Source organism: Pagrus major, chromosome 16 (genome assembly GCF_040436345.1).
Source record: "Pagrus major chromosome 16, Pma_NU_1.0".
NCBI classification, from domain to species: Eukaryota; Metazoa; Chordata; class Actinopteri; order Spariformes; family Sparidae; genus Pagrus; species Pagrus major.
In genome coordinates, this window is record NC_133230.1 from 14,661,181 (window position 1) to 14,672,790 (window position 11,610).

Here is an 11,610-nt window from a genome sequence, read left to right on the forward strand (position 1 = left end):
CCAGCAGTTAAAAGAAAAAAATGTTCCCATGGTAAGTCATAGGTAAGAGATAAAGTCATGAGATATAAAGTCAAAATTATTAGATAAAAAGTCATAATTCAGATAAAAAAGGACTAATTATGAGATTAAAAACCAAAATCATGAGATAAATCAAAATTATATTAAAAAACATCCTCATTTATCTTGTACTTTTTTTATCTAATAATTATGACTTACCCTGTGAATACTTTTTTTTGTAATCAAGGCTAAATATCATTATTTATTTAGTAAATAATCCAGTTTATCCAGTAGTTTATGTCATACATAGACTAATAGAACATGTTTAATTCACATTTAAAGGTGTACTGTGTAGGATTTACAGTGTTATATTGGCAGAAATGGAGTGGTGTAGCGGTGACGTATTTTTGGAGGCTAACACGGAAGTTACGTCACTCCATTTCCCTCGACAAAAAGCCTTTGAGATTTTTGATTTGGATTTTGGATTATCGCTGAAAATAATCTCTGTGACAAACACAAGATTATGATATGTTTTGTTCAGCAAGATAATCTTCACACATGAACACCACTTTTGTGATTTTCTAAGCGTAAATTAAACCTCTAGTGAAAAGCTTTTTACTTCTAGAGATTTAATTTACGCTTCGTGGTAACGACAGACCTTATTTCACATATTTAACTGAAAATCCATGAAAAAAAACAAAATGCGAACTGATTTCCAGGTTCTAGGACTACAAACCACTCTACTGAATATAATATTCATGATTATGTTTTTTATTAGTGTATAATCAGCTGAAACTAAGAATTGTTTTGTTTTTGTGACCTTAGACTGAGCCTTCTATGTCTACAGAGATATATTGTACTTAGCAGCCACTGTAGGGAGGGTAGGACGAGGGGTATTCAGTTGGTCACTGCTAGATGCCACTAATCCCTACATACTGCACCTTTAATACATAAATCAAAATATAATAATGATAGATTCTGACATTAGAGGCCTTATTACAAAGAATGGGACTGCACATGGTGGCCAGTTGCACCTTTTAAATCATGTGTAATACTCACAGCGAACAGTAGGGGGCAGCAAAGCATCATGGGCACTGTAGTCTGCCTGCACCGGAGGAAGAGGAAGAACGTAACCTAGAGGGTGAACTGGGAGGTGGTGTCCATCTTATTTACACCGGTGAGCTTGCTAAATTTTTGATCTGACGGATTTTTCGGGAGTATAAAAGTTGAAAGCCGGGTAAGTTAGCGGAACAGCCCACGTTACTGTTTTGAGGCATGTGGCCGCGGAGGCAGGGGCGGCTCCGTAAAGACCTTATCTTTGTTGTGAGGCCTGTTGGCAACGATGCGCCATATTGAATTTCATTTTGGGTCCCTAGCCGCTAGCGTTAGCAAGATTTAGCTTAGCGAGCTAACGTCGGCTACATTAATCATTTGTGGTCGCGGATGACTGAACCATACATTTAAGTTTGGGCTAAACACTAATAAAATACGTTTTGGACGGATTCAACAGCAGTATTAATGTACTATGTAAATTTGTGGAACTAGCGGTGTTGAGACGATAACGCTAGTTAGCTAGCTAGTTAGCCATGATCAGGTTTGGGCAATAACTACTGTCTTATACAGTTGCTCTTCTCATGCCAGTCCTTTAATTTCACAAACTTGCACAACTATCATTGAGAAAATACCGAGAAAGGATATATTTAAAGGTATGAATTTGACACCAGAAATTGGTTAGTATTGTGTTATAAAGTGTCAATGTAGTTGATGAATGTATGAATGTATCATAACTTGAGTATTTTCTATGTTTTGTAGGTCTTCAGAGATGAGCAGTTCAGAAGAAGTGTCATGGATCTCCTGGTTCTGTGGACTGAGGGGGAATGAGTTTTTCTGTGAGGTGAGTTATTCTCTAATATTTGTCATCCATGCAGTGATATATAAAAGATGAGTTCAAATTTAAGCTGGAGACTGAACTTTAAACATGTGTAACTCCACGGTAATGAGTCGAGAAGAGCACATTACACTTCTTCTTGACATCTTGCGGTCTCCATGACTGTTACTTTAACTACACAGAGCCCGATCCGACCCTGATCTACAGCTGTATGTTATGTGTCAGCTCCTGCACGTGAACCAACTTACCTGGTGGTAGGAAATCTTCTTAGTGACCTATGAGCTGGGAACAAAATGGCTTCATGAATGTGTAAAGTAGCAAAAAAACAAAAGTTAATACAAACTTGAAATCAAAGTTTGTGCAGGGAGTCATGCGGCTGTATTCATGAGTTTATATCCCCTGTATTGACTTTCTGTCTGAATAAATCATGTTCCTTTGAATCACTTTACACTTGCTTGACGTTATGCTGAGCCATTGAGTTGCTAAGAAGATTAACTGCTATCTTGTGAGTTTGAATACTTTCAGTAACATGATCCTCCATCAAGGCTTAACTAGATTATGCTCTAACTACGTAAATAAACCACATTTCAAATTTAGCTTTAAACTTTACTCTCAAGCCCATGTGTACATTGAAGGAGCGCTGTAATCATCGCTCCTCTTCACACTGGCCCTGAAGAGATTACTTGAGTTTGTGACAGTGGATTTTGAACCCCATGTTCTTCATCGGTATCACATTTAGAAGCCAGTATGTACAAGAGCGATGATCACAGTGATAAACAAGTATGTTTATGCATCTAACTCTATGCTGTCCTTTAGAGTTATACGTCACTCCAAGTTTTTACAGAATAATCAGCTTCTCATGTGATTTCTCCAACCAAAGGTGGATGAGGACTACATCCAGGACAAGTTCAACCTGACGGGGCTCAATGAGCAGGTTCCCCACTACCGCCAGGCCCTAGACATGATCCTGGACCTTGAACCAGGTCTGTGTACTATTTTCATGCACACACACTTCAGCACTTCAGAATGTAGTGCAACATTTTTGTTGACTAAAATGTCTGAAATGTCCAAAATGCGTTTGTGGTAATTGTCAAGAGGAGAGAGGGGTGACAGAAATGAGCTGAAAAAAACTTTACACAGCTTTAAAAACTGAATGGTGAGACTAAATCGTTATCTGCATCTTCGTTTACCAGCCAACATGTGCAACAAATCAAAAAGTAAGAGTGAAAGAGACGTTCATCAGTGATCCTGACTGTAACGTGCTGCTCTTTTAATCTGTCATGTGGAGTACCATTGCACATGACGTCTAATAAACAAAGATTAAAGTGAACGATTGATCTCGGCATTAGTTTGTTTTAGAGCTGCTGTGGTGCTGTTTTTCAGATGATTTCACCTCCTGGATACCCAGCAGTTCAGATTCCCCCCCCCCCTCTAACTCACCCTTGTACATTTTAACAGCATCTTTGAAACCATGTGAGTTATATCAGCTGCTGCTCTTCATTCCCTCTCACATCTACTGTTGTTTGTTTAGGAAACTATCACTTGTCCTCATTCTTGTTCTTAAAAATACATCTAACAAGATCAGTCCTCTGTTGTATTTTCGGTATTCCCTGTCCCTGTCGAAGCTTTCCCAGCACAGTTTTGCATCTCTGTAAACTGTCAAAAGAAAACGTGGACACCAACGCTGCTCTCTGTTTCCTTCTGTGTGCAGATGAGGAGCTGGAGGACAATCCCAACCAGAGTGACCTGATCGAGCAGGCAGCTGAGATGCTGTACGGCCTCATCCACGCACGCTACATCCTCACTAACCGAGGAATCGCACAGATGGTAGGCGCCAGCTGCGTCAGCAAAAAATCCACTACCCCCGTCTGCATTAGGGAAAATGTTTCTCCATTGCTTTTTTTCTTGATGGGATGGAAAATTATATGCACCATGTCAGTTTAGACATGACTGCTGACTCTGTATATTCTGTAAAAGGGGTAGTTTGCAGCCTTTCTAAGCTTCCTGTAACGGAGTCGTAAAATGAGAAGTATTTGCCACCTGTGATGATTTTTATCGACTCTTTATGTCCTGGTTTACAACTTGCAGTTGGAGAAGTATCAACAGGGAGATTTTGGCTACTGCCCCCGTGTCTATTGTGAGAATCAGCCTATGCTTCCTATCGGTGAGTAAAAGGAGAAATTCAAAATTATTAAAATGTTTATCTGACGTTCTGAAACATGTCCTCGCCATTGCTGTCAGGATTAATGCCATGCGGTTTTGAATACTGTTCCTATTTTGTTTCCAACAAACCTGCCTTTGATAAACTTCTCAGTTCTCTCGAGATCATTTTGTGTGTGAAAATAAGTGTGAAAATACCAGGAAGGAAACCGCAAGTGTTTACATGGTATTTGCAGTGATCCAGAGCGAGTCAGCATCATGTGTACAGTAGATTTTATTCTGTTCATATCTAAGCTGGTATCTTCCCTCCTCCACAGGTCTGTCAGACATCCCTGGAGAGGCCATGGTGAAGCTGTACTGTCCTAAATGTATGGATGTCTACACACCCAAGTCCTCCAGGCACCACCACACAGATGGAGCCTATTTTGGCACGGGCTTCCCCCACATGCTCTTCATGGTTCACCCTGAGTACAGGCCAAAGAGGCCCGCCAACCAGTTTGTCCCAAGGTGAGTACGACAGGTCAGACCCAAAGGCGTTCTCCTGTAGATTAACACCAGAAGCTGTCGTCAGGATGCAGAAGGGAATAATATAATAGTGTGTTAACTGCAGTCAGAATGTTGGATACCACAATCACATAATCAAGTGTTATAATGTGGATGCTTCACATGAATTTTTTATAATATTCTGATGTAACTGAGCACTTTATACTTGCACAACACTGTGTATAATGCTGCATTCAGATGGATTCAGGCAGGCAGCAGTAGACAGTAGGAAACCAGATGATCATTTAAGTAGACGAGAGCAGGGCAGTATAATCGGATGAAACCGGTAGAGACCACCAGCAACAGAAGACGGCATTGCCATCCAGAGTTACAACACTTTAACGTCCTCCACGACTGAAATAACAACGGGATGGTAAGTAGCTCGCTCACACAAGGAGAAAACACAGCCGATCTGGAAAATGAGAAGCGTTTGTTGACAGAAAAGGTCTCATGATGTGACATTCAGGGTGTCGTGATTACAAACAGTCACACATCACTTCTCTCTCCCCAAAAGCAAATACAACACTGATCAAATGAAAACAGCCTCGTCCGTTTGAGTGCACATGTTTGTGTTGTGTTGTTTGTGTAGCCTTCGATTCACTCAGGACTTTCCATCGTGTGGTTGACCAACATAAACAGTGAACAGTGAACAGTGAACGCTCACACGTGTTTGTCAAATGTCTTCTTCCTCCAGGCTGTACGGGTTCAAGATCCACCCCATGGCCTACCAGCTGCAGCTGCAAGCAGCCTCCAGCTTCAAGAGCCCCGTCAAGGCCATTCGCTAGAGCGTCCCAGGACAGAGGAAGAGGAAGAAGAAGAGGAGGAGGAGGAGGAGGAAGACTCGTATAGAGAGAAGACAGGAAGAATTATCATCAGAAGGGGAGGGGTCACCTGCATTTAACAAAGCTCTTCAGATGCCCCCTCCCCACCCTGAAGACTGTATTATTTTGGTTTAGATTAGGGGTAAAGAAAAAGTGTAAAGATTTCTGAGTGTGAGCGAGACATAAAAACGCACAGCCATGATCATACACACACACACACACACAGACACACACACACACACAATAAACAAATGCATCCACACACGGGATTTCCATGCACGTCCCTTACCAAACTGACACGACAGGGAACGTTTCCCCTGGCTTTGTTTGTATTCTGTATTCGGCACAGTTTGGTAAAGGGTGGCGGTGAAAACCCCTCCGTCATTGGAAGCCTCCCCTTCCTCCCCCAGTGCATGTACACTCAGGCTGGCATCCGCAGAGACAGTTTGGACGGTTGTTTTTTTTTCTTTGTCACTTGTTTTTTTTCTTTCTTACATTTGCTTACAGGTTTGTCTGTTGAATTTGCCTTAAGATTCAGAGGGAACACCCAGTTTGTTTTTTGTTTTTCCAGAGGCACTCACAACTTCAGTTAACTTTACGTCTTTTCCGCTGTTAGAGGAGGTAACGTAGATCAAACTAACACGAGTTTTTGTTTTCCCGAATCGTTCAGACAATTGTAATGAGCCTCCAGCTGTCTGTGCGCGTGTCAAACAACTGTCTGTATTGGTGAAAATATAACCTGTGCTACATTTTTTTGCGAGATGTGTGCCGCAGCATCGTCACCGCCCTTCCCTCGTAGCGTCATCTCCCTTAAAGGGACAGTTCACCCAAAATCAAACATATATATTATTCCTCTTAACTCTAGTTTTGTTAATCCATTAGATTTTTTTTGGTGTTTTTTTTTAAAGAGATGTCTGCCTTCTCCTGGCTCGCGGTGCTCAAAGCGTAGATGTAGACGTCCTTCTGCACAGTGATTCTGAAACTGCTGACGATGAGGTCTGTGGATTATCTTGGGTAACCGGGTCATGATTTCTGGAATGAGATTTTGCTGTTGAGTTCGTCGAATGTGTTTTTATTTTGTTTTTTGCACTTTGAGCACCACCAGCTGAGTGCCATCTAGTTCTGTTTTATTAAAGAGAAGGCAGACATCTTTAAAGTCGACATCTCCTTAAAACTCGGCAACTCATGCCGAAACAATAAGAGGGATTAAAAAGCACGACAGGGGAGAGAAAAATATAAATTTGTGGTTTTGGCCGTGGACTGTTCCTTCAAAGAAGTAGCTTGACTTTTTGAGAAATTAGCTTTCTGGCGGAGAGTGAATGAGATCGATATGAAACGGTGTTGAGCAACTGGTTAGCTTAGCATGAAGGTCGGACATGTGGAAGCAGAAAGTCGGTGAGCTTTAGAGATTTTATTACGGTTGGACTGAGCCAGGCCAGCAGTCTTTTTGCTAAGCTAAGCTAACCGGTTGCTGGCGTCAGTCTTCTCATCTCACTCTCCATACTTTTCCAAAATGTCAGACTATGCCTGTGAAGATCAAGGAGGAGACTCAGAGAAAGAGGACTTTAGACAATCTGAATCCTTCAGCTCACTCCACCACTGCACTGATCCCACTGGTGTCTCTCCACAGCACAGTCTCATTATTTATGTTCAGGTTTAGGGACAGTCAGACCACCAGCCGCTCTTTATTTTTCTTTTTGTTAGAAACAGTGGAGCAGATACTCGTCTGCCCTCCCTTCACTCTCCACTTTGCTTTCGTGTGACTGGAACAGGTTGTTTTTTGGGGTTTCATGAGACAAGAGAAGCGGTATTTATGTGTCCAGATTTTAACTAATGTTTGTCTGTGTTCTTGTTGTCTTTCTGCTACTGTGGAAGGGTGAGCAGGATTCAGAATTCTCAATAAACTTCTATTTTCTTTTCATACTCTTTTTGTCCTTTCCTTTTGTCCCAAAGATGTGTTTTTCTTCTCGTCCCTACAGCTGAGTGTGAGCTTCACTGTGTTGAACGACGTGTGTGCAGAGTTCAACACTTGAAGGCTGTTTTCACGTTCATTTGAAGCCTCCAGTGTACGTCGACTTTTGATGTTCTTGTAATTCACTTGAGTATTTCTCATTTTTTGCTACTGTTTTACGTCTGCCTCTCATTTTGGAGGCAAATATTGTACTTTTTACTCGCTACATTTATTTGATAGCTGTAGTTACCAGTTACTTGTAGATGAGAGGCTGCATTAGAGCCAAAGAAGCACAATAAAAAAGAAAAACACTGGTTCTGGTAATCAGAAATAAGCTATACTGTATATACAGTAAAGTATAATTTACTTTTAACATGTACTCTTAATACTTAAGTACAGAATATTTATTGCCAGGACATTACCGTTGATACTTGAGTACATGTATGATCAGATACTTTAATACTTTTACTCAAGTACTATTCGTATGGGTGACTTTCACTTCTACTAATTACTAAAATAATATTTTAACATAATATCTTTACTTTTTACAGTATTACATTTGTGTACTTTATACAACACTGCTCATACGTTAACATTTAGTTGATAACTTTAGTTACTTATTACTTTGCAGCTTACATTCTGCATCACAAACTAGTTACTTTCTTAAATAAATTTTAACAATCAGATTAAAAAAAGAAAAATACTGATTCAAGTAATCTACAAAATGCTGAATATCGTCTCAGCCAGCCCTTAATACGCAGATTATACATACATGTATATAAATGAACATATGTGTGATTTACTTTTACTTATATTTTTAATACTTTGGTTACATTTATCACCAGAACATTACCTTTAATATTTAAGTACATGTAATATCAAATATTTTAAGACTTTTGTACCATTTGTATGCAGTTCTGCCCTCCAACCACATGGTGTCAGCAGAGAGCTTACGACTTTAAATAAAACTTTATTTTTCCACACTTTAACATATGTGTGGCACTACTTGAAGCTGCTGCATTTAAAAAACTTAAATATGAAAATATGAAATGGCGCGTTGCACATATCTGTACCTGCGTGTGTGTTTGTGTGTGTTTGAGCTTTTGTGTGGCGACAGAGGGGGATGATGGTTGTCTGGCTTCTGGGTGTGGTTCCAGTGGCATTTCACATGACTCTGAGTAACAGCACTGGTGGGGAAACATTGACAAAAAAACACACACACACAGAGAAAAACAAAGAAACACCATCTGAACTGCATTGAGAAGATCACAAGATCTCAGTCAGGCTTCTGCAATTATCTCTAAATAAGGTTTTCAGCCCTTTGACACACTCAGGAAATCTAATAAGCAAAAATATAATTTAATTTGAAACTTATGCTGCAGATTTATCCAGTGTGGGTGACAGAAACAAACTTGAGATGAACGGTAGGGAACAGTATGGTATGGCTTCTTTACATGTGACTCATGAAAACTGTTTTTCCTCTCTGCACGGCAGCTGTCTTTGGAGAAACGACAGGCAGGGCTGAGCTGTCTTCATGTGGCCGAACCCTGTCAGTTTTTCCAGAGGGAGAAGAGGAGGACGTTCCTTCATGACTCAGGATAACCTCAAACCACAGCTCGGGACCTGCCCTTCTTTCCCCTCCACCTCCTCCCCCTTTATTTCACCAAGCCCTTTTAACTTTGAGAGGAGGAATCCCCTGTTTTATATTTATAGTCGCGTCTGCTAACGTCCAGACTTTGTAAAAGAGAGCAGAAGATCTTCCTCAAAATGGTCTGCTGAAGAACGAAAAGGTGTCTCTGCAGCGTAATAATCATAAGAAATCTTGCTTTTTGCCACACCCAGCAGCCATATTGCACCATTTTCCTCCCAGAGATCTCCCTTCAGGATCCCTCTCCACAGTGGATCCAACTTTAAAAGCCGCAGAGACTCGAGACCACACGAAAAAATATGTCTAATTGATAGAAAATATGCCTTTTTCAAGAAGCGCCACTCTCCACATGTGAGGCGTCAGTCTGTGCCGATTTTGGCAAAGACTGTTACAAAATGCTGATCCAATAAAACTCTGACTTGACGAGACAAGTTGAAGCTAATAGATGGCAGATTGTTTGGATAACTTCCCCGTCAAGAAAAACATCGAAGCAAAGTGGCTTTTTTACGACGCTGATCAGCAAAAAGACCTTTGAATGTCCAAAGATGCACATTTAGCAGCAGTTAAGAGTCTGCATGAACAGATTTGTACGATTTTCCGCATTCCTCTCTGTTACAAATACTCGATTGGGTCGACTGACTCACATAGCTTTTTTTTTTTTCCTGACTCCTGCTTTGGTTTTGCTTGGCCTCAACCTCTTGTTGGAAAACAACCTCGCTCCAAGAAGCAAGTTTTGGTTTTATCTCCAGGATTTCCTTCTATTTTCCCTCAGAACCGTACGGTGGCCCCGAGGGTCAAAATACATTCATATTTCACAGAACACAACATTTCGTTATAAACAATGCTCACGGAAAAGGTGGGTCTGACTTTTTGTTTGTGATTGGACAGAACAGGTGCCCCTGACAGCAGTTAAATGTCATTGAGCCCTAAAGGCGTGCTTGAAAAACTCGGGACTGTAAAAACAACAAAGAAATGACATTGACGGGTCACCAGGGACTTCTGTCCAATCGCAAACGACAAATGTTGTCCCAACTTTTCCATGTTTTCTTGAATGTTGTCATTAACTTTGGTACATACACTAATGCCATTCCCGCTTTGGGATGGCGTCATTATTTGACGAGTTGGGAATGAGACTCAAAAATCAACTTTTCTCACAAATAGCACCTTTAGGCACAAAAACCTGACTTCCTCGTCTAAAACATCCGCTGGTTTCACACTTAAAATGTTGAAACGCAGTCCTGAACTGTGGTCACTGGCTTGGCAGCCTTCTTGCCTGTAACTCCACCACCATCCCCTCCACCTCCTGAGAGTCAGGTTATAAACATGTAATGTAAACGTGATATGACGCGTTTTGTAGAAATATGGCACGTATCACTGGTTTGCAGAAAAGCTGACTGCCTACATTTCATCCTGGTGACTGGGCTGCATTCCCATCAGCCTCAGCTTAGTGCTTATATTAGCATGCTAACTAATATTGGCTCCTGGCTGAATCAGCAAGGATTGTTTACCGAGCTAACACTATCACTGAGAAGCTGCTGGTTATCAGTTGGTTTGTTAGCTGGCCTTTAGCAACAATTAAAGCTATGTGTCTGGAGTTGCTGTAGGCAGAGCAGCCGGAGGGCAGCAGGGAGAAAACACAGAAAACATTTTCTCCATAAAACATTTGACCCAGTTTCACCCAAACAACTGAATAAAGTTGTGTTTTTTTGTACAGTAATCAGCGAGGTCGTTCTTCTTTTTATACATTATGCAGCGTCATATAAATTAAAGATGAAGGCACGCCCCTGGGTGCAGGATGAGTCATCAACATTTCTATTGATTTCCCAGGAAGTTACGTTAAAAATACCTTCAAAAACGGCTCTTGTGCCATTGTTGGGCCTGATACTGGTGTACAGGTGACATATGGAGCAAGACATATGTCTAAAGCCACTGTGTGTTAATATTTCAACGTATCTGCTTTTGTTCCTCCTCATCTATCTTCAAACTCTCTGGACTTTCCTCTGTGATTGCGCTGACTGATGGAACAAGGATTAGTTTGGCTGGTTTCTCCCACACTCCCATCTCTCCCAGTGACAATGGTTGAGAAACTCAAGAGGATCTGTGGGCAAGACAATAGAGGCATTTCAGGGGCCCAAACAGCCTCCCTCTCAGCAAAGTATTTCCAAACGATGACGCTGAAGATACCATTTCATAACTGTTCCCCCTCCAGCGGGAAACCAAACCATGCCTCTTTTTTTTTTTTAGAGTCGCATGCAGAGATGACATTGCCACAACAAACGCGCCCACCACCCAGTCATTTTGTGACTGATGCGGACAAACAAAACTCAGTAATTACATTTTCATGACTCGACCTGTCAGTGATTTACTAAATGCTTTTGTCGCCTTGCTGCAGAGATGTTTGCAAACACTCTGAGACAAACAGAAAAATGCTCTGGGACAAACTCTGGGCGAGACCAGGCTTGCAAATGTGAATCAGTCATTGCAAGTCTCGTCTCGAAATGAAGTCGAGAAGGAGCCGTTTCCTCACCGCGTCTCATTTATCAGGTCCCAGAAAGAGAGGAAGGACCCACAGAATCCTCACTTTGTTTTTTTAATCTCACAC

General features: G+C 41.2%; 1 protein-coding gene across 2 annotated transcripts; it reads left to right on the top strand.

Moving 5' to 3' along the window:
• The first annotated feature begins 1,113 nt into the window (after positions 1–1,113).
• csnk2b (casein kinase 2, beta polypeptide) lies at positions 1,114–7,332 on the top strand. Of its 2 annotated transcripts, none has more exons than XM_073483922.1 (7): positions 1,114–1,234; positions 1,810–1,891; positions 2,766–2,868; positions 3,597–3,712; positions 3,974–4,049; positions 4,363–4,552; positions 5,283–7,332. In XM_073483922.1, the coding sequence occupies exons 2-7, from the start codon at positions 1,820–1,822 to the stop codon at positions 5,371–5,373; spliced, it is 648 nt and encodes a 215-aa protein (XP_073340023.1). In that variant the 5' UTR covers positions 1,114–1,234; positions 1,810–1,819; the 3' UTR covers positions 5,374–7,332. The 2 variants fall into 2 exon arrangements, with proteins under 2 accessions (XP_073340023.1, XP_073340024.1); XM_073483923.1 differs by having other exon boundaries at positions 1,128–1,174.
• Positions 7,333–11,610: the final 4,278 nt, after the last annotated feature.

What these genes read in the sequence shown, in the direction of transcription:
- csnk2b (XM_073483922.1), top strand. Translation starts at nt 1,820, where the DNA reads ATGAGCAGTTCAGAAGAAGTGTCATGGATCTCCTGGTTCTGTGGACTG. An exon ending in GATCCTGGACCTTGAACCAG is followed by an intron (nt 2,869 to 3,596) that starts GTCTGTGTACTA and finishes TTCTGTGTGCAG; the next exon opens with ATGAGGAGCTGGAGGACAAT. An exon ending in GCCAACCAGTTTGTCCCAAG is followed by an intron (nt 4,553 to 5,282) that starts GTGAGTACGACA and finishes TTCTTCCTCCAG; the next exon opens with GCTGTACGGGTTCAAGATCC.